The following is a 24,025-nucleotide window of genomic DNA, read 5'->3' on the forward strand; positions in this document are numbered from 1 at the left end:
ACGAGGGACGTTTGCTCTGTCACCGCTGCCGTTTCGAGGAGGCCCTCGAAACTTGGCATACTGCTAGCTCTGTGTCCACGGCACCCTCACACCGAATTTCGTACACTTTGCATTCCCAGGTCTGAAGTGAGACGAGTGTACCCGGACCGGAGTAAACGCGGTTGCCGTGTTGCCCTGCTGTGGCAACGACCTGTGCAAGTTCGCTGCATTTGTGACCCCCTTGCCTCTGAAGCCTGTTGCAGTGGAACTGGGCCGATTCTTCCACCCTGAGCGGAGAAATCGCCACTGTCCCGTTTGGGAATCCTTGCTGCATCTCGGGAACTACACAGCGTCGAGACATCCTGATTGTCGCATTCGAACCTGCCAGCGAAGTGGACTGTACTGGTGAAGTTTGGGTCTGCCCATGTCGGGGACCGGTGAGTAATCCTTAACCCAACCGGTGGCCCCTAGCGCAGGAGCCTATTTTTATGCCTAAAGTGGCCACTGAGGGCCCTTTCCTTTCCACGGCTATTGTAAAATAGCGACTCCATCCAGAACTCTCCAACTGCCTCTGCCCTCCAGTGGAGGTCCTGTTTGAATAGCGGGAACTTGTTCTTCATCGCCTTAGCCACCTTCCTGAGCTGCTAGAGACCCTTGAAGAGACCCTATTTCGTCCATTGGCACACGCGCGTGCATGTACTATTGAGCATAAGGCTCCACTCTTTGTAGGGCTTGGACTGCCTCTTAAATTAGGTGTATCCTCGATGTGGAATTGGGTCTAAAGATTATTTGCACTGCCTGTTTTCCTCCCCATCTAGGTGGTCTACATATTTCGTGCTTTTAACCCCTTAGACCCCAATGGTCTTGTATATATGTTGTATTGATATTGATGTATTGGTTTACTATAGTGATACTGTGATTCTTTGCTATGATCTATTTTACAAAGGCCTTGTAATAAATGTGTATATATTTTTAATATAACACCTGTCTGGAGTAATTTGTAAGTGTCCTTGCTTTGTATGCTCATTGAGGTCTTTCAGTCACCCTCACCCCTCTTGAGACTTAGTCTTGACCGTCTGCCATAGCTACCCTGATTGGTCTGGCTTATCCAGAGGTTACCCTGTTCCAAGAAACAAGGTTGGCCTTCTGAACCTCTGCCCCTCCAGGTCAGAGTTCATAAATCCTTCTTAACAGCGCGCACTCAAGACGTAAATTTCTCAACGTGTGAATCACACCATCAACAATGGGGTGGCCTGGTCTCACTGCTGCCTGCCCTGACAGGGATGTGTGAGCTTGCTCGGCCAGGGCCCAGCCAGGCCCAGCAACCAATCAATGACAGTTTACTGCCACTGATGCTTTGGAAAGCTAGTCCAATACATGTGCCACTTGCATGGGCACTTTGGTCCCCTAGTATGTACTTTGTGCACCCTTAAAAGGATTCCTTCTTCTTCCTCGCTTTACGGGTGCGATTGGTGACCCCAAGGGCACTTATGTTTGTTTTTAACGCCATCCAAAGAGCATTCCATATGGCAATGCTGGACTGTTGCCCAAAAAGCTGAAATAGGGTGTCCTTGTGTTCCTACATACGGTAAATGTGTCCACATTTGGTGCATCAGACACAGTGCACAGTTTTGTCATGCAATGTGATGTACGTGACAACATTTGCATGTGAGAAGTGCGGATATGAAGGATGCACCAGAAACGTGCACATTGTGTTGTATGTGCTATGAGATGCGCTGTTGCTTTGTGTGTCTTGCCTAGCATTTGGAGATGTGCAGCCCACCGTGCATTTTTGTTAATTTTTTTTTTTAATACATGCCTCACTATGAGAGGCGCGATCATGCACATACATCTCTGCATACTTGCGCATCTCACTGAGATGCATATGTGTTTGTGAATCTTCCCCAATGTCTTCTCTTTTGTACAACAGTTTGGTGAATGTATTTTATAAATATAATTAAATAAATAATTATCATACATCCCATTTCTGCATGCAGGGACCAGTAGACAGAGTGGACAAAATAAATATTGACGGTTGTCATGCTTTTTGGTCTGGCTTTCTATTTTGCTCATAGCAAAACAAAAGGAAGGTTTTAAATACATCTTAACCTCTGTGATTGCTCTAGAAAAAAAAACCAGAGCATTGTTCTTTAGCCTGCCAAGCCATTAGAGAAAGGGGAAAGACCATATGCAAACCAGGCTTGATCCCACCCAAGAAAAGGCTTCAACCCAAGATTCCTTTTGGGTTGAAGAAGTTGTGTATAAAAAATCACTGCACTGTGAAACAAATATAGTTTTCTGGATCTGGAGTCATGCATTTGAGCAAATACCTCAATGCGTTGAGCAACTCCATAGTTAGGTTTTATTTAAATAAAAGAATGATATATTAACATAAGCTCTGAAGTGAATCACAGCGCTGCAGATAAGACACAGTGTGATTAAATAATCTGCCCAGGATCACACACTTTGGTTAAATGTTGAAACCGGGATGTGGACAATTTAAGCAAATGAGCACATCTTCACAGGTTTAGTTGATATAGATATTTATTTCTAATAAGCGCTTGAAGATTTAACAGTGCCAAATGCTTTGCTGTGACATGTGCGTCTTTACTATGATAATGCTGTGTATTTGGGGCTTCCCTTTTCAGGTATCTCCCAAATGCAACCTTTTCACAACTCACCTGCTAGACTTATTGCAGGCCTGAACAAACATGGCTACATTAACCCAATTCTTACTAAATCACATTGGCTTGAAGAGGTTTTCTCAGTCTTTTGGAGCAATGTTTGTAATGGAGGCACTGGAGGAAAGCATAGGGATTGGATGACCTGCCATACATATCACTATGGCAAACGTGGAGACTGTGCAGTGGCTGCCTATGTAACATTTTTAAAAGCATTGTGCGGAGGCTACCAGGTGGTGCAGGCAAAATGGCTGCCTGATCGATCAGTTCCCCGTATGGCCCCGGGATAACTGACGAGTACCATGAGACAAAGGAACGTCACCCGTTAAAAAAGAAGATCTTCTGGCGTCGGAACTTCCAGGGACCCTATAAACTTTCTTTCGAACCCTGGGGGCGCTCCAGAGCCGGAGATAATTGACTTGGAGCGTTCGCGCTCCCCCTCCCCCTTACAGGCCTGCAACGCGATGGAGCTGGAGCCACGGAGCTGAGCTCCACCCCACCGCAGGCGGGCCCAGCGCCACGGCTACTCAGCGGGCCCCGCGCCCCACGGCCCAGCAGGCGGACTCAGCAAAGAACGCCGAGATCCCTCGGGGACCCGGACCCCGTCCCTCCCGACGTCCACGGCCTGCCTGCCTTCCGCGCCCGGCGCACACAGCGGGGTGGGGCGGACGGAAAGGCAGGACAGCCTGGTGTGCGCCAGGGCTCCATCTGCCGGGTGCCCCATTGGAATTGCCTCGCTCCTTGAGCCCCCTCCAGCGTCCACTAACACCGGCTTGGTCCGTGGCGGGACCGCGCCCGAGCCCTCTCCACCTCTTCCTCTCCCCTGAGGGGAGCCCTACAGCACCAAGTTCCCCAGGGAATCCGCTGAGCCACCAGAGAGACACAGCTTGCTGAGGAGGCCTCCGCACAGGCCCGGGCTGACGCGGGAGCGTGCCTGGGCCCCTCTGAGACGCTGGGGGCCCCCCATGGGGCGAATCACCTGAAGGATACCATTCATTGAAGCAGGGCCTGCTGGAATTAGGCCTCCCCAGCGACGGCGAATGTATCATATTCCCACAAGGTAACATCCTCCCTCCCTGTCCCCACCCCCCCACCGGGGGGGACAACCTCTCTCCACAGCAGAGCCCGCTGGACCCAAGTGGGGGCTACTACTCCGGCGACCCCCAAAATGGATCCTCTAGGTCCATGCTGGCGCAATCGTGAGTACCAATAACCACAAGGGGTCGGGGCCCAGACCATCCACCCACGCCACGGCCCTTCCACTGCCATACCCGAGGCCCACTGACAGGGGATGATCAAAACAGGAAGAAGCCTCTGACATCTAACTTAGAGACACAAATAGATAATTTCCTGAGGCTCCATATAGACCAACATCCGAGGCGCCTGAGCACCCATCAGTCGCAGAGGCACGCTTACGGATATAAGGAGCAAGGTGCATCGGCGACCCCAAAGCTGAGCCCTGTGGTATGAGGGAATCCCCCACAAGTGAAACAAACCACTAGGACTCGCCCACTTCGCAATACCATACATGAGCTGAGGCGTAGGCAAGGTAATAAGCTCCGGATCCCTGGAGATACCACTGGGGACATTAAGAGACCACAGAGATCAAGGGGCGAAACACCTCATGAGTTGGAAAGAAACCTTAGCAAAATACCAATTCACACCGGAGATCCAGAGATGGCGATGGGCGCCTCATCCACAGCGACCCCGGACATGAACACCATGCAGAGCAACATCCAAACAATCCTAGACGAAATTAGGGGGATGAGAACGGACATGGGAGCCAAGTTGGCCGACCTTACCGCCAAAGTCTCCACACTGGAGGACAGAATGGAGTGGGTGGAGAACAATCAGGCGTCCACTGACCTCCTGGAAACGCAGATGGAGGCAAGGTTCAGGGAGATGCAGCGACGGGAGGGGGAGCTCCGTCTCAAGGTTGACGACATGGAAAATCGTGAACTGAGAAGTAACCTGCAAATCTTTGGCCTGACGGAGGTGGAGGGGGAGACCCAGGCTGGACTGGAGGGCAAGGTGCAGGAGATCATCAGGATTGTCTTGAAAACTGACTCCGGGGAAACCATCCTGATTGACAGGGTCCATCGAGCGGGTGGAGGTGACCGGGGTCCAAGCTCTGTGCTGGCGAGATTCCACTATTATAGAGACAAAGCAAGGATAATTGAAAGGGCGAGGACCCTAAGAGACATACAATACGACAATTCCAGGGTGGCAATCCACCAAGACCTGTCCGCCCTCACGCTGAAAATGAGGAAGAAATGCGGGGTAATTACTAGACGGCTACAGGAGAAGGGGGTCCTATAAGTCCTGACTTAAGCCAGGGGAAGCAAAAAGTGAAGGGCACTCGGAAAGTTCAGAAAACCAGACATCCCCCGGCGGGTCGCGGTGGACCCACATGATTACAAAAGGGTGGGGAGAGAGAAAAGAAATGTGATGTTATTTTTTGTAATGCAATTGCTTACACAACCTTTGTGGGTTCCACTAAGTTGGGGAGAACCGCATGTTGCCCTTGGGTTGCCCTTGGGTGTTGCCAGTGTTGGTGATGTTTATGTTGAATTAACAATAGAAAGTTTGGGGCTCATCTGAGTGAGGGACAGAGGGGTGTTGTTCTTCCGGAGGGTGTTCATGTTTAGCCTCCAAGATTGCAGAGACCCTCTCTGATCCACACCGAAAGCTAATCCTTGATGGGTCCCAAGATGTGTGGGACACGGTACGGGTTGTGGATGCTGGGAGGGGAAAGTTGAATGGGGTCCCACAGGGAGATTAAATCTCAACTAAATTCGGGAAAAATTCTTGAACGAAAATGCGGAGGGTATGTTCCGCACCATTCACTCTCCCGGGGCCCGGGCAGCGGCCCTGGTGGCCTGTTGACTAACCCTGATGTTTGTTGGGCGATGGAGACGAACGCCTTACAAAATGGGTAGGGGAGATGGTGAACAAGGGATGGGAGGGGGAGGGACAAAGGAAAGGGGGACACCATGCCATGGAACTGGGGCACAAGCATACGGATTATACGGGGGGTACACACTGAAATTTCACAGGGCAAGGGTAGCGACGATCATGGTTGAGGGACGGATCGGTACGCTCAAGGTTAAGGGCCTAAACTCACAAAACAAGCGATCTCTCACAAGCAATATGTTCCGCAAACAGAAACTGCTAGTCCTCTTCCTACAAGAAACACACTATAGAATGGGGGCAGAGTCAACGATAAAAGGGAAAGGAGATAGACAGAAACTTCTGGGCCTCGCACAAATCCTTGAAGAAGGAGGGAGTAGTCATCCTCCTTGGAAAATCACTGCACCTTAGTGATGTCGAGAGGAAAAGGGGCTTTGGAGGTAGATTCCTGGGGATCAAGGGGCTGTCTCAGGGCACACGTGTCACATTAGCCACCCTATACACACCCAACGCTGGCCAAATCAAGTTTATTCATAAAGTTCATGGACGAATGGGCAGAGGGGGCCATGATCCTGGGTGGAGATTTTAATCTTATCACAGACCCTCAACTTGATTGGTGGTCCACCAGAGGGACGGTACCGAAAGCCCCCACAAAGGATAACCTTGCCATGAGGGATCTCCTACAAGAATATTATTGGGTGGATGTATGGGGAAAATGTTGACAGGCCCCTGGGGGTTACATGTTTTTCTCCCCTCCTCATCAAACATATACTAGAATCGATTTACTATTGATATCGGAGGAAGGAGGAGGGGAAGTAGGAAACCCTACGGTTGAATCAGTGACCTGGTCGGAGCATGATCTCCTCGTTATGGAATGGCGACTGCAAGCCACCTCGAAATCATACAGGTGGCTTTGTAATGACACCCTCATGAGGGACCAGGTGTTTAGGGAATTTCTACGGAAAGAAATAGAAGTCTTCTTTGTAACAAACGACACAGGGGAAATCCCAATGGCCACAGTCTGGGAGGCGTCAAAGGCCACCTTCAGGGGTCTCCTTACTGCAGAGGGCGCGAGAAAAAAACGGGAGAGGGCTGTGATAGAATCCAAACTCCACAAGGACCTACGGGTTATGAGGGCGCAGCTCACTAAAGGCAATGTGGATCGCACAAACCTCCTGGGCGAAATGAGAGATAAGAGACAAGCCCTAAATACAATCTTAATTGGTGAGGTGGTCAAAAAAATGAGATACACATAACAGCGATACTACGAGAAGGGAGACAAGTTTGGAACCCTCTTGGCACACATGCTGAGGGGAAATAAGTCAGGTAGACGGATAGAGAAGGTCAGGGACGGGGCGGGTAACATCCAGACAAAAACTGAGCACATAGCCGAATCATTTGCGGGCTTCTATAAGGCACCCTATACTAAACAAGAGGGTGAATCATTAGACGAGATTCGAAGATATCTCGAGGACCACCCCCTACCCAAGCTCACAGACCCAGAAAGGAAGGCACTGGAAAGGGAAATAACAGAGGAAGGGGTGGAGGGGGCCATTAAAAGGCTTAAAGTAGGTAAGACCCCGGGGGAGATGGATATACAGTCGACTTTTACAAACAATTCCAATCAGAGCTAATACAACCACTAACCAAGCTGTTAAATTAAAACCTTGGAAACCATCCCACCGACATTCCTACAGGCCATGATCACAGTAATTCCTAAGCCCGGCAAGGACCCTGTGGAGTGCAGCTTATATAGGCCCATCTCGCTTCTGAACACAGATGCGAAGATTTTCACCAGGATCCTGGCAACACGCTTAGAAAAGTGTCTTCCCCGACTGATCCACCCTGATCAAGTTGGTTTTGTAATGAACAGACGGGGAGCTGACAGTATGCGCAAAACCCTACACATACTGAGTTCAAAAGGAGTGAAATTGGAGGGTGCTCTTCTCCTGTCCCTAGACGCGGCAAAGGCGTTTGACAGGGTGAGCCGGGCCTTCATGGAGGGTGTTCTATCATCTTTCGGGATGGGACCCAAATGGCGGGGGTGGATGACGGCCCTTTACTCTCACCACTCTGCACGAGTGGTAGTGAACGGGGGTGAATCGCAGCCCCTCCCATTGGAAAGAGTACAAGACAGGGGTGCCCATTGTCCCCCCGCATATACGCATTAGTGATGGAGCCCTGGGCTATAGCGATCAGGGGGAACGACAAGATCCAGGGTATTATAATAGGGGAAATCGATTATAAAATAACTCTGTTTGCCGACGATGTCCTCTTATACCTTTCTAACCCATGAGGTGTTGAATAGCTTAGAACGATATGGGTCCCTTGCGGGCTACAAGGTAAATTTAGACAAATCAGTTGCTTTTCCAGTAGGCCAGTTCAACGATGTAGAGAGGCAATACATCGACGACCTCCCGTTCTGTAAACAAACTGAGGGACTCTGTCACCTGGGGATCCAGATACCATCAGATCTAGCTGATCTTTTCAAGGCAAATTACCCGCCCCTTTGGTTGGCGATCAAACGTGACCTGGAGCGCTGGTCGAAAACCGGCCTCTCATGGATGGCTCGCCTTAACTCCGTCAAAATGGTGATCCTCCCTAAATTTTTATATCTATTCCAAATGTTGCTGACCCAGATACCAAAACCATTCCTCTTAGAGGCCAAGCGGACCCTTCTCCGCTACCTATGGGCCGGAAAATCCCACAGGATTGCCTACGATACTCTTACAAGGCCCAAAGACGAGGGTGGAGTTAATTTCCCAGACCTAGACACATATTACAAGGCATCACAATTGCGAATTCTGGCTGACCACTTGGTGATGGGCCCAAAGAAGCAATGGGTGGTATTGGACAACACGCTTTTCTCCCCAGACATGTTAGACGAGTGGCTATGGGTTCCCAAGGCATCTATCCCGAGAAGGGTTTTGAAACATCCAGTCCTAGGGGTGCTATGGTCCATATGGAAACAGGGGGGTTATCTCAGGTGGCTCACAACGTGGCCCTCGCCCCTAAACTGCATCTGGGCTCCCCCACTATGGGAAGGGATCAATGAACCATTAGCCTTCCAACAATGGTACGAGGCAGGCCTTTGTAGAACCGGACAGCTCTGGGCAGAGGGGGTGTTTATATCCCTGGGGGATCTGAAGGACGCCCTGGGCCTCCCCAACCTCTCTCCCTTCCGATACCTGCAGCTTAAGGGCGCCCTTACCGAGAATATATGGGGAGACACGCTCAGGAGAGATTGAACTGACTTCGAGAAATTCCTTATAACACACAAAGGGACCAAAGGGGTGATATCGCGGCTCTACAGCTTTTTGCTGCTCTCCGTCCCACGGGACCTCCCATCCTCCCAGGTACAATGGGAAAAAGACCTGGGCACTCCCATAACGGAAAAGAGATGGACCAAGATTTGTAGGCAGGCCAATCGCTCCACAGCCGCGCCCCAATACCGCCACCAGGCCCTGAAGCTGATCCACAGATGGCACTACCCTCCACAGAGGATAGCCAGAATGAGAAAGGGCTACGATCCCCACTGCTGGAAGTGTCATACTGAAAAAGGGGACTAGGTACATATGTGGTGGAAGTGTCATGTGGTACAAACCTATTGGAGTGAGGTCCTGTCATGGAGAAAAGAGGTGGATGGAATTGAGAAAACTCTATCCCCTTGGCTAATGTTGTTTGGTATTGAGGTGGAGGGGGACCCAAAGGTGAAACACGACCACATGCTGCAAGTTATGCTAGTTGCGGCTAGATGCTGCTGGGCCCAAAAATGGAAATCACCCGACCCCCTGGGAGGGGGATTGGGTTTTGAAAATACGGGCAATCTACGATGAATCCAAGTCTAATATCGAGGGCCTATGGCCTCCTTTCTTTGATAAATATGGAAGAACAGTTTAAGACATAAGTAATATCTCAAACGGTCCCCCTGATCTGAACATTATTCTCTGGACACCCTCCCCCCCCCAGATCACGGAGAGATCTATTAGGATGGGAGAAGCTGCTCCTACATGTTGCACCTTACATTCTGAGCGCCCCTTTTTCGGGACTACCTTATGCTTGTGATGGGTTGTAAGATAATGTGTTGGACCCTACTGTTGTTATCATCCAATGAACCATGGCGTGGGAGAGGGAGGGGGAGGGCGGGGGAAGCGGAAGGAGGGGGTGGAGTTGGGACTATGCTTTCATTCATTTCAATGTTTGTATAATTTTTCTATTCTTGTCATAATTATAACACCTTTAATAAAAACCGAATTTTTAACAAAAAAAAAAGCATTGTGCAATATCCGGCGATTGGAGGGGGAACATTGAAGGAGGGGAACACGGTACAGGCCGTCACAAGGGTAGGACTGGGTAGGACTGGGGCAAATAATTGTCTTGGGCACCAATGGAAAAGTGGCCATAGTCGCAAATGGCAGTTCATTCCTTTTGTGACAGACTGTTTAAATAGTACCCAAGGTTTTTTTTTGGATAAAATATGATGCAAATTGTGCAAAATAAACAATATTAATCCAGCCACAATGGTCAAAACTACTAGCCGCATAGTAAAGTAACTCATCAAACTGGCCCAGCCCAGAGAGGTGCAGTGCAGTGCTCTCTCTTCGCACTGAGCTTTTATTACCACTCAATAACTAAAAGTAATGGTCATATTTAGGCTTATTTACGGTGCCACTGGCCAAGTGCAAAAAATGAAGGGGCCTCACCACATTTTTTGCCCCCGGCCTCACCTCACCCTGTGACAGCCCTGTAAGGGGGAGGCGGGGTTAGAGTTTCTACGTATCTTGCTAAGCAGGATAGGGAATAGCTGTCATAAGAAATTATATCCCTCGTCCTGGGGGGTTCAGTAAGCTTGGAAGGGTGAATTTGGTAGAGTATGTGAAATGAATAGGGAGGATTGTGGGGATGGTGGTGTTTTGTCAAAGTAGACTGGGTGTTCAGGAAATAATAATCAGAGGGACGTGGAGAAGAATGACTAGGAGTACTTGGGTAGGTAACGGGAAGACAGGGATCCTGGGAGATGTAGTTTCCCAATGCAATGGGGTTTGGGTACCTAATGGTTTTACCATAGGCAGCGCGGTTGTTGGTTTCTGGTAAGGGAGATTCATTGGGTGGAAGGGAGGTAGATTTTAAACAGCCTACTAAAGCTTCAGGGACTTCGTCCTCCTCACCTTCTTCCCCGGTAGATTACTGCGTCTCACCTGGGGTATTTCCCCAAGCATAACCACAGGCTTCCCTATCCAGGTGATCTTCCCTCGCTTGTCCACCCCTAGGGTTGGGATCTGAGAGCGCCAGCCCTTCCCTGGCCACCTGAATAAGGGATTCTCGGGATCTACCTGGGAGAATACCCTCAGGTTTTTCAGTTAGTTTTAGGGTTTGTGGGGGTGCCTTCCAGACATTCTGTCTTATTTCTTTTGCTCCCTAATATTCCTCTCCCTGTATCTCTGTCACTTTCCCTTCCTCCACCTGCACAGCTCTCCCCCCTCCAACTCCATCCACCTTATTTCCCCTCTCTCCCTATGTCTTTCTCCTCTGTCCCTCCAACGTCTCTCTGTCTCTGCCTCTACGGTCTACTTTCATCCTCCAATATTACCCCATCCTATGCTGAGATCCCTGTTGGCAGTGGGGCTGTCAGCGCAGAGCACCTGTAATGAGAGGGAGCGCTATGCTGATAGCTCTATCTCTGGCAGTATTCTCAGAACGGCACTTCCGCTCATCTCTGAATAGCCCCGCCTCCCACCCTGTACCGTTAAATCTGTCTGGGCCGTACCTGACAGATGCAGGCCAGGCATGGTAAATCCCCTGGTCCAACCCCTCCTTCTTACCTTATAAAGGTTGGGGGTGAATACACCACTATTGCTCTCTCCTCTTTACCACACTCCACTACTACTCTCCCTTCTGCTACTACTCTCTCCTCCCCTCTCCACTCCACTACTACTCTCCCTTCTGCTACTACTCTCCCCTTCCCTCTCCACTCCACTACTACTCTCCCTTCTGCTACTACTCTCTCCTCCCCTCTCCACTCCACTACTACTCTCCCTTCTGCTACTACTCTCCCCTCCCCTCTCCACTCCAGTACTACTCTCCCTTCTGCTACTACTCTCCTCTCCCCTCTACACTCCACTACTACTCTCCCTTCTGCTACTACTCTCCCCTCCCCCCTCCACTCCACTACTACTCTCCCATCTGCTACTACTCTCCTCTCCCCTCTCCACTCCACTACTACTCTCCCTTCTGCTACTACTCTCCCCTCCCCTCTCCACTCCACTACTACTGTCACCTCTCCACTCTGTTACTACTTTCCCAATGGGGTAGGAAAGCTGCATATAATATACCATGACATGTAGAATTGCCCTCATATATGTAACCTAGCTTAGACTAAAATAAGGTCTATTCAAAGAATGTAGTGCTTTGGAACAACAGGGGAGGGCTGGCACAATCAGATGGGGGAAGGTGAGGATGGCTGTCAGTCACAACTGTCAAGAATGTGGTTGCTTTCTTTTGAGGTGTACCCCTTATTTGCTGGGTATAACTGAATTGGGAATGTGCTAACTATTGGTCATTTATTTCTTTCTTTTCAGATAGGTGCTTAATAAAATGATAGAATGTGTTTCCATTTTCATTGCTGTATTTCCTTTCAATGATGCTAAAATGTAAGTTTTTCTAGGTGTTTAATACACTGGTCCTTCTTGCAATGATGCTAAAATGCTAGTCTTTCTCTGGCAGAGATGAGAACTATTGAATTCACCAGAGAATGTGTTTTTATTCTTGCATTTCATTACATGTGGTTTCTTTGATACAGGCTTGTATTTTAAGAAGTGGAGCTGAACATGTTTCTTTGACTTTAGTTGATGTTGAAGCTTTTTGCTTTTAGATTGACAGGCTGATTCATGGAATGAATGTGCACTGAAAATTACCGCGCAAGCGTGCAAAAGCGTGCAATCGCAGTGCAAGTGCGAAAATCGCAGCGAAACCCGCGCACATCGATTCATGGAAGTCCGTGCGCGTGGAAATACTGGGATGTGTGCTGAAAAACTGCGCGGCGCACGCCGGCGCACAGGTCATCTAACGGCATGCGATACGCGCACAGCGAAAGCGCACATAGCGCGGCGCACACAACAAAAGTAGGTATAACATGGGGCTTGACACGGGGATGGGGAACAACGCGTGAAAATGTGGGCATCACGGGGGAAGTACAGGAGGCAAGTGCGCGGAACGCCCACACGCTCGCCTACAACGTGTATTCATGGAATCGAACGGGGCTAACGTGTTCGCCAAAAAAGACGCGCTAATCCGGAAAGACGTACGCCAGCAGTACGTGGACCCGCGCAGCATAAAAGTGCACGCAAACAACAAACAAGCTCAGACGCCAGGATGAATATACCGTTCCTAGCAGCAGTGGTCGTGGGATACTGCAGGAGGAGGAGGATAGTCAGGCCCAGACTTTTTACACCCAGAACCAGCCTTTTTGGGATGCCTGATGACCAGGTGTATGGGAGGTACAGGTTTCCACCTCACATAATACTCAACCTGGTGAGTGAGTGGGAGGATGACCTCACATCACCCACCCTGTGCTCCCAACCACTCAGCCCCCTGGAGAAGGTCCTTAATGTACTGCACTTCTTGGCCACTGGATCATTTCAGCGGACAAGTGCCATAGTGGGGGGGGGTGTCACAGGCCATGCAGTCACGCTGCCTACACCAGGTGTTGGCCATCATCACTGCACGCCCATCAGTCCGCAGGCACATATACCTGCCCAGAACACCTGCAGAAAGGCAGGCTGCGGTCCAGGATTTCTACAGGGTGGCACAATTCCCCAAAGTGCTAGGTGCCATTGATTGCACCCATGTGGCTCTACGTCCCCCCAGGGCATCTGAGAACATCTATAGAAACCACAAGCACTGGCATTCCATCAACGTCCAGGTAGTATGTGATGCCAAGGGAATCATCACCTCAGTATATGCCAACTATCCAGGGTCCAATCACGACAGTTTCATTTACAGAATGTCAACCCTAAACTGGGACCTAGAAACAGGGTGGCATGGCGATGCATGGCTGCTTGGTGAGTATAAATGCCACTGCACATGCATGCATGTCAGATACTGAGTAATGTCACAACCCCACTAATGATACCCATCACCACCGCCCCAGGGGACAGTGCCTACCCTCTGAACACCCACATGATGACACCTTTTCGGAACCCCACCACACCACCCGAGGTAAGATACAACACAGCCCATATTGCAACCCAGGGCATAGTGGAGCGCACATTCGGAGTGCTCAAGTCACGCTTTCGCTCCCTTGACCGTTCTGGTGGGCAGCTGCTATACGCTCCCCCAGTAGTGTGCAGGATCATAGTGGCAGCATGTGTCCTGCACAACGTTGAAACACGCGGGGGCCTGCCGGTGGACATGGTGGTGCCCCCACATCCCCAACCACATGCACACCCGCTGCGCATGGGAGGTGAAAGGGCACGTGGTGAGGCAGCCCGTACGCAGCTGGTGGCCAATTACTTCACATAAAATCACACCCCTCTGGAGTGCACACAGCCCTGGCACATACCAGCTGACAATCAATGATGATGACATAAGGGACAGTCAACTGTCACAACCATACCACCCTGAGATTGAGATTGTTCACCTGGAAGTGTTACATTGTGTGCATCCCTACCTACCGAAACACCACCAATGCTGTGTCATCAAAAGACACACATCTATGCTGGAAAATTGATTACCCCCTTGCAAAATACAACATGAAAACAGCGCCATGTCACCCAACCCCTCCGCAGCTCCCCCACCCAACACACCATGGCATGTCATGCAATGTGAAAGCAAACCAAGCAATGCACAACACCTGACACAAGTGTCACAATGTACACTGTCCCAAATGTAAACAGGCCACAGACAATATGCTCCCAGTAATCAATAACAAACAGCACACATGACCAAATACTTACCACCACACCAATGCACCAACACATCCTTAACAATTGCAAAAACATGACAGTACTAAGTGAAAGTAGTGGTAGTCATACAACCTGAATAAGCCAGCACATCGACCCCTTCCAACTGTAGAGTGTTGCTGCCACGCAAATGTGCCAGTGTACTGCACACAACATGAACTACATCTGCAAAGTAGACGCCCTTGAGAAGACATGAGGAAGGAACCTGCAAATTAGGAGGAAGACATGGATGCACAAGCACATATCAATACACCATGCAGTATACAATACAACAACAATATACACTAGGGATGTCTACACAGTATTGACTACAGACTGCCCACACAGCTCATGGGAGCCCAATGTCACTGTGTATGTCACTTTCACTTGGTCACACCATTTGCAAGCCCATGGAAACGGGAAGCAGGAGGGGTGTGTGTCACAAACCCAAGCATCTAACCCAAACTCAGGACAAGCCTGCATGTGCCCATCCGGAATACAGTGGAAGCCCACGGGAGCCACACAAGGCAACACACTTTAAAAAAAAAAAAAAAGAAAATCGCCATGTGGGGGTCAGAGGGGGGTGGGGGAGGCCACCCAGGAGGTCCGAGGACAGGGTGCACACCAACAGCCACATGTGTGGATGTTGGGAAAAAAAACACCTCCATGGGCTCATGGCCTGCACGGCTACGCTAGTGTGAGAGAATTGCTGCTGTCGCTCTCATCACCCTCTGCTGCTGCATCAGGAGGTGGTGGTGCTATGGAAGGCAGCCCACGCAAAGCCCTGGTATGGTCCTCCATGGCAGCAAGCATGCGGGTGTTGAAGGTCTCCTTCTGGAGGATTATAGTGCGGAGATCCCCATGCAGCACCTGACGGGTTGCCTGCATTTCTGCACGCATGGCCTCGCGTGATCCCCGGATCTCCTCCCGTTTTAACCCCTTTACCCCATTACTCTTTATTTATTTAATTAATGTTTCCTGTGTTTTTCGGTGTTATGGTCCACTCTGAAATGTACCACTCTGTAATGTTATAGATATATTGACTGGATACCATTTAGAGAGGAAAGAACAGATCCATGCCAGCTCCTGACCTTGAATCCTGCTCTGGGCAAGTCCATTCATTGGTGCAGAGTACAGATCGGTGTGTCTTATGTGCCCAGCATGAATGGTGGTTCTATACTTTGAAGGAAAGGTCTGAATCGGCTCAAGAACGAATTAAGCTGAGTCGGTAAATGTTTGATTCCGTGCATATTGGTTCAACCCAATTTGAGCCAGAGCTCACTCTGGCTCAAATTGGGATAAAAACTTTAAAATTCATGTGGAAAGGATGGTCCAGATTCTAAAGAAACAATATTAGTGCAAGTGGTGAGGTGTGCTTGAAAAATTCCCTGTCCATGATGGTACAGTCCCATGCTGAGTCCTCTGCGTGAACCACAAGGTGCACGACAACAAAAACCATGACACTCAAAATTCCATTGTCACATGCAGCAAGGCGTGTGAACATCAGAGGTTACACATATAAATGGTTGAGTTGACCTTCCACGGCACGTGAACCCACACCTTTCCCTTTGTCTTTGGTCATCAGTCTCCAAAATGCATGAACTTCTTGATTTGCAATATAGCTGTCAGATTTATGAGGGGCCGCATTCCATTCATCCCACAACAGGTTCACAGGCCACCCAGACAGAGAAGCATGAGTCCAGTACACCAGCGTCAAATCAACCGACACTCTGGACCTGGCCACCACCCCTGCGCCCCCCCCCTGGAGACCTCTGCCAAGAACACATCTGCCACCAGTAATTACACTGCACTAGCAAGACTTCCTCTATCCCATCAGTTGTGGCTACAGACCCCACCCCTACCGATGGCACTCCTGATACAGCAGCTCTACTTGCCACCTGCACTACCACCCTGCAGGTCCCCATGGAGACCAGTGACCTGTCGGACACTCCAGCTGCCACCCATCGCTTACTCTGCCAAAAGGTCTGCAGGCCCCTCCTGCCCTCTTCAAACCAGTTTGATTGATTCAGTTTAGTTTAGTTTAGTTTAGTTTAGTTTAGTTTAGTTTATTATTTGATATTGTGCTCCAAACCCAGGGGTAGCCGGGCGCAGCAGTTACAAGAATACTTGAGCTTAGGTTATATACAAAGGATGCATACAGTGAAAGCAACATCAGGACACTGAGACAGGAACTCATGATGCTAATGGGTTGGAAGACATGTACCTGTGTGACACCTCCAGCCCTGTCCGCACCTGTGACAATTTGCCCTAGTACAAACTTCAAGGGACCTGGAGCTTACTGAGCAACACTGGGCAAAACCAGGATTGCACTGAAAACAAGCAGACCAGCAGCTGAAATACCTGCAGTCCAGTATGGGAGTTGTGCAGGCCTCATCCCTCGGGAGGATAGCTCAGTGGCAGCATGCTCTCCTTGGAAGCAAGATGACACAGAGCAACACAGGTTCGATCCCCGGGTCCGCGCTTAGAAACCTCTGGGTATTAAGCGCGTTATAAATAATCTATCATATCCCAACTCATGCTTAGGCTGCTGGACATAATCATACATGGCTGGTAATTTAGAATTAATTTTAACCACTGGCATTACTCTAGGCAACCCTCCAGACCATTGCTTTTCACCTGCCAAGCCATTACAGAAAGGGGAAAGACAATATGCATATCAGGCTTCATCCCACTCCAAAAAGGGCACCAAAAAGGTAGTCCAGCCTGAACTGCTTGGTCTCATCCTTTCTGCATGAGACAAGTTACCCCAGACATGTTTTGACCTCATTGGGCATCACCAGTGAGGTTGTAGCTTGGGTCTGCATGCCCAGCAGACTTGGGGCCCACGTCTGGGCATACCCGGTCCTACTCTGTGTGACTTAAACATACCAAAGAGGTGATGTCTGGAAAGTTTAGATCACATTAAGGGGAAAGACCATATGCAAGTCAGACTTGTCCCACTTCAAAAGGGGCAGTCCAGCCCAAACTGCTTGGTCACACCCCTTCTGTACAAGACCACAAGCAGCTCCAGACATGTTTCAGCCTTATTGGGCGTCATCAATGAGTTGTAGCTTGGGTCTAGAGGCCCAGCTGGCTCAGGACCCACGTCTCGGAATACACATTCTACTCGGGGTGCATTAAACAAAAGAGGTGATGGCTGTAAAGTTAGGAATTAAACGTAACCACTGTCATTGCTCTTGGGACAACCCTCCAGACCATTGCTCTAACTGTAATCGCTGTGCAGGCTGAAGAACGATGGTCTGGAAGGTTGCCAAGCGCAATACTGTAGGTTAAGATTCATTCTAAACCTTCCACTCATCACTCCTTTTGTTTTGCTAGAGTGATGAACAGGCAGCGAGGCCTCCTCACAGTAGCGAAGAGGAAAGGTGCAGTTGTATATGACGCAGTTTTAAAAGACAGGAGACTGAAATACAATTTTAAGATATTTCAATTGGAAAACAGAAAGTGTACTGAATTAAGAGACCTATGCCTTATATTCACTGCACCAGCCTGATATAATGAGAGACTCTGTTTTAGATTACATATATGCTTGTTGATAGAATGGGGCTTCAAAATGTGGCTCACAGAAGCAGTGTTTTACTTGCACAGTAGCTTATCACTGCTTCGACACACACACACCTGTAACCTCACACACACTGAACGCTTTTTCAGGTACTAGTTGTCCTTCCTTCAAATGAAGTGTCAATTAGGCAATGTGAGTCTTAATTGGCTAATGCACACACATCTGAGTTGGTATCCCTTAACGACAGCAGGAGTAACCCTGGAAGACCACAGCTCATCTGTCCCCAAATGTTTTTGGAGGAATCCTCCCTAATGAAGTTATGAAATCTTCCACTGGCTGCATTAGAATGTGTTGACAAGTCTATATAGATAATTGAATGGGGGCAAAGGGTAACACAGTTACACAGTTCAGTATTGTTTGGCGATTGTATAGTATCCGTTTCTGTGTTCACCCTTCAAGGCTGCCATTAAATCTTTACCAAACTAACTTCACCAAAGATTCAAGGCCTGAGTTCAATTTCCTCTACAGTAGTGACAGCATCCAATGCTTTGGCAGTTCAGAGGCTAAGAGAGCAGGCCAGGCTATATCATCAGGTGCGGAGAACAGGCAGAGGATACTGCTCCTGACATTGTAGCATACTCAAGGGCAGAAGTCGGAAAGTTCCCCTTCTGTCACCCGCACAGAAGGCTGGCTGACCGGGAGATACTGTCTCCATTCCCAACACTCTTCTGAACACACAGACTGAGAAATCACTTAAATAAGACCTCAGTTCATAAGACTCACATGTTTCATTTAGGCGTGGACTGAGGACAACAGTGTTGCGGATAAGGGTCGAGGGTGGGCAAGGGGGTAGTATGGTCTGTAAATAAAGTCACATATGACCATGAAATGGGGAGTGTGACGTCATCTTTGAGTTGAAGATTTACTATGTGTCTATATGCAACCGTGTGAGGTATGTGATATGATGTGGCATTTATAACGCGCCTGTACACCAGTTTTTCCTTATGTCATCTACTGATCAGTTCCTGATTACCTAGACGACCATCCTTACCTTCTTTATGGTCAGTACATTTATTTTATTTTATTTTTTACATTTGTATAGCGCACAGACAGCCCAGGGGCATTGTAGCGCTGTAACTTACAGCAGGCTTAGTTACATTTTGCATAAGTTACAGCATTGGGTGCATAGATGTAATACATGTTATGCATAGAAACGTACACAGTTCAAATATTCATATAGGGGGTGAATGTAATGAATGGGGTAGAAAATCAGGCCAATAGGGTGGTTTTCAAGGTTTTACGGAAGGCGCTGAGTAAAGGTTCAGCTCGCAGGGCAGTGGGGAGGGCATTCCAGTGCAGGGCAGCTAGGTAGGGGAAGCTGGCACCACCTGCTCTTTTTACCATGGGTACGGTGAGTAGGTTGGCATATGGGGTCCTAGTTGGTCTTGAGGACAGGGCGTGGTGGGTCCTTTGCGATAGGTAGGCTGGTGCTGCGGAGTGAATGCATTTGTGTGTGAGGGTCAGGGTTTTGGAGATGATCCTCTCTTTTATAGGCTCTTCTAGCAGTAGAAATGTGCTCTCGTTTGGAAATGCCTTGTGCTGCGCGTAGGGCGTTGTTTTGAGTAACTTGCAGTTTCTCAAGGTTTTTTGTGGAGGTCCCTAGGAAGAGGACATTGCAGTAGTCCAGCCGTGATCCCGTGATAGCCCTTGCTATGTTTGTGCAGGTGTCGCTGAAGAGGTAGGGTCTGACTGCATTGGTAGGCAGCCGAAGAGGCAATGGCGTTCACCTGTCTGGTCATGGACAGACTTGAGTCCAGGTAGACGCCTAGGGGTTTCACTGACTCAGATACTGGAATTTTGATGGATACATTGATGGATACATTGATTGATACATGGAGGACAGCGGTCCCTTGCATATGTGCCTTCATCCTCCTTGACTTGGAAACATGTTTCCTAATGCACATAGTGCGCAACATGGCACACGCTACAAATATTTACCCCACGTTGTGTGGCCTGCAAATTAGGGCGCCCCCTCTTTGATGAAACAGCCCTTCAGCAGGTCAAAGGTACACTCAATACAGGGCTGATCCTAATGTGTGCCTCATTTTATGCCACATCCTGTTCCATCTGTGGGTTCCGAACAGGTGTCATCAGCCACAGTACCTGGAAATAGCTGGAGTCACTATACAGGTGTACCCGCCTCCCAGTCATTTCTATCCTTCTCCCTTGTGGCCCATGTATGAGCTGTTTAGTAGTGTTTCTACTTACCTAGTACAAGTGTCTGTTGTCTACCAGTCGATCATTCCCGGGAACTAATTCCGCCAGCAAAATTAGCTCTGGCAATTCCACATTAATCCCTCTGGCAAAATTAGCATCAGGAAATTCCCTCCCATTTTTGGTTCCCTTTAATTTGGCAAAGCAGTAAAAGTGCTAATCAACCATACTGTCATCCCTCTCTTAGCTTCATTATTATCTGAAGAAAGTCCATTTCAGGAACACTGCTGGTGAGGAGGTGTTCTTTGACGAGAACGGCGACTCCATGCCCGGGTTCGACATTCTTAACTGGGTGTCTTCTGGACGCAAGAGCCACAGGGCCGTTCATGTTGGGCAGTTTAACCCACTGGGGACTCCTGGAGAGCAACTGTCCATCAACGAGAGCCAAATCGTATGGAACAGCGCCTTCAACACTGTGAGTTAAGGGGATATTTTTGATTTGTATCAGTAGAAAGTGAGCATTATTAAAGTAATTGATTCGATTTGATGTGTGTATGCATGGCTATGAAGCATGGAATGCACTAAATGAATGGGTGCAGGAGGGTCAGATGTTATACATGCAGCTAATAGGAAGTAAAACTGAAGAGTGACATTAACCCAATGGATGTTGTGATCAGGGTCGACAGTATGGATGTAGGCAATGAATGTGGTGCTCCACCCTGAGATGTGGAATGCATCCAATGGATATGGTGCGCCATCCTGAGGTGTGGAATGCAGGAAATGGATATGGTGCACCACCTTCAGGTATGGAATGCAGGCAATGGTTTGGTGGACAGCCCTTAGGTGTGGAATGTAGGCAATGGATATGGTGCACCACTTCAGGTGTGAAATGCAGGCAATGTATATGGTGCTCCACCATGAGGTGTGGAATGAAGGCAATAGTTTGGTGGACTGCTCTTAGTTGTGGAATGCAGGCAATGGATATGGTGCACCACTTCAGGTGTGAAATGCAGGCAATGTATATGGTGCACCGCCTTGAGGTGTGGAATACAGGCAATGGATTGTGATGCACCGCCTTTAGGTGTGGAATGCAGGCAATAGTTTGGTGGACAGCCCTTAGGTGGGGAATATAGGCAATGGATATGGTGTACTACCTGAGGTGTGGAATGCAGGAAATGGATATGGTGCTCCACCATGAGGTGTGGAATGAAGGCAATAGTTTGGTGGACTGCCCTTAGGTGTGGAATGCAGGCAATGGATATGGTGCATCGCCCTGAGGTGTCGAATACAGGCAATGAATATGGTGCACCGCCTGAGGGGTGGAATGCAGGAAATGGATATGGTGCACCACTGTGAGTTGTGGAATGTATGTATTAAATGTGGTGGACAGGAGTGATAGAAGGAACACCTACTGTGAATGGGAAGTGGAGCAGTAAAGGATGGAATGCATACGATGTTGCGTACTTCCTTGTAGGATGGAATGCACATAATGGATATGGCAAACAGCAGTGATAGATGGTATGCAAACAATAAATGGGTAGCACAGCTGTGAAGCATGTAATGCATGATATTAATGCTGCATGCATCAGTGTAGGATGGAATGTATGCAATAAATACTGTGAACAGTGGTGGTAGGTGAACTGCATGTAGCAAATGGAGGATATGATAGATTGTTGGAATGCATTCAATGTCTAGGACAGAGCAGTGATGGGTGAAATGCATTCCATGTATGAGATGTACTGTAGAGCAGAATTGAACACGTAATACATGTGGGGCAAATGTAAGGAGCTCATGGTGGCAACAGTAAAGACAGACACAAGTGATCACAGTTCAAGGGTGTTTATTAAACTGTACAGGAAGGGTGGAAAAATGCCTAATCTAAACCTAAATCTAAGATGAGAGCAAACTACAACCATCAAATAATAAAAAGGCCGTCCTAGTGCCATCTTGTCAAATAAGAGGACCTATATTAAGAAAAACCTATTGCCAATTCTTACGTTAAATACAAACAAAGAGTGTGGGATAAGGTTCATAAGAAAGAAATGTTCACAAAAAATAAGTTATGATGCGGTAGTTGGGGTCTCCCTTCCCCACGTTTTGAGCACGGGACAAGGCGGGCTTACTGAGCACAGCACACGCTTGAGCTTCCCCAGCACAAGCTAACAGTTCCATTCTCAGCTATCAGGGCCTTCGGTGGTTAAGTCTCTTTTCTACAAAAAGTCTCTTGCCTCTGAGGAGCTGATGTCTTCAAAATAATAAACAAAATGTTCCTTTCCACTGATAACCTTCACCCCTGGATCCCCCTCTTCCAGGCTCAGACCACTCTCGAATTTCAGCCTCCCTGCGTCATGTTCACACTAGCTAGTATTCAAAAGATTTCTCTGTTTTACTTCACGTGTCGGTGGGGTGATGGCATCTCACCTCTGGGTCCCCCTCTTCTGGGGTCAGACCCTCCAACAAAAGTTGTTCATCACTGTATTAGGGCCTTTTCGTTACTATGTCCAGTTCTAAAACCTGACTGGTACCAAAAGCATCTACTTCTCTAAGAAATCTCGTAGCTAAACGTAAGCAAACCTGTCCAGGATTTTAAGCATAAAATTACTATTTGCAATAGGTCGATAATATGTGCAGGTGAACGGATCTAAGAAGGACTTTTTGAGCAGCAGAATAATACAACTTCTTTTTAAAGAAGTAGGAATGGAACCTTCTAAAAAGGAAACATTGACAATGGTAGTCAAAATTGGTGTCCAGCTTTTAAGATGATGTTTAATTAACTCTGCAGGGCAAATATCACCTGGATCAGATGTGTATGTAAGGGTTTTAACAATGTCACAAGGGTCGTTCATTGCGACAGGTTGCAATGGAAACCTTTCTGAATGAGTACCCCAAACGGTGGATTCAGTAACCTCAGGATCTGTTGAAAGCTGTGGTGGCTTTTTGGCTACAGACACTTTTTTTCAATGTCAGTCAGTTTGTCAATAAAGTATGTTTGTAAATAATGACACAAGTTATTTGATGGGGCGGGTCAGGGATAGGCACGACTGGGAGTGCTTAATTGCGAGACTATCTTGAATTGCATTCTCGAGGAGCTAGCAGCAGTCTCAATTTTCGAGTTAAATTAAGTTTGCTTTGCTTTGAAAATGGCTTTCACATAAATATGGCGATCTTTATACCATTTCCTCTCTGCAGCTGGAACTTTGGTTTTGTGAGCGGATCTCTCTGATGTGAACCACGCCTTATTTTGTTCATGGCGAGGTGTATGGATACATTTCAGCTGAGCCAGAGTGTTCAACACTGGAGAACACGCGCTTGACTAGGTCCTCCATGTGCATAGGACTACTGATGTCAGCTACGCTTTCAGCTATCTAAAATCTAGACAGGAGCACATATCTGATTTCCTTTAATAGCTAATAGGAAGTGGAACCATGGGTCTATGGTCTTACTGCACACTTATTATACATTCTTTTAGAGGAACATGTTCTCACGCTCAGGTTGAACACACCTCGCGGAGGGTGAATAAATTATGGCGAAGTACCAATTATTGAATATTCCCACGCAAACTGTCCAACCGTGTGCTGAACTATGGGACTGGTTCCCTGGTTGGTTTAAGTGATCTAGAAACACTCATTGTAGTGTAGGGATAGTTTTCCTCTCTCCTATCTTTTAGCTAGGCGGTACACCACCCCGCTTCTAGGGATAGCACGCCATATAGGGATAGGGTGTGCTTCGGGTTAGGGAAAGTGCTAGGGAACACATTGATTGCTTTGTGATTTGATTTT

At 48.3% G+C, this 24,025-nt stretch overlaps 1 protein-coding gene across 1 annotated transcript in view; it reads left to right on the forward strand.

Moving 5' to 3' along the window:
• The window catches only part of LOC138452774 (vomeronasal type-2 receptor 26-like), a 303,697-nt gene that overhangs the window by 262,145 nt on the left and 17,527 nt on the right, over positions 1 to 24,025 (forward strand). The window contains exon 3 of the mRNA XM_069605117.1: positions 20,494 to 20,721. Coding sequence (XP_069461218.1) covers positions 20,494 to 20,721 — 228 coding nt within the window. The remainder of the gene's footprint in view (positions 1 to 20,493; positions 20,722 to 24,025) is intronic.

This window comes from Ambystoma mexicanum, chromosome 4p (assembly GCF_040938575.1).
Source record: "Ambystoma mexicanum isolate Mex_15411 chromosome 4p, UKY_AmexF1_1, whole genome shotgun sequence".
Taxonomy (NCBI): Eukaryota; Metazoa; Chordata; class Amphibia; order Caudata; family Ambystomatidae; genus Ambystoma; species Ambystoma mexicanum.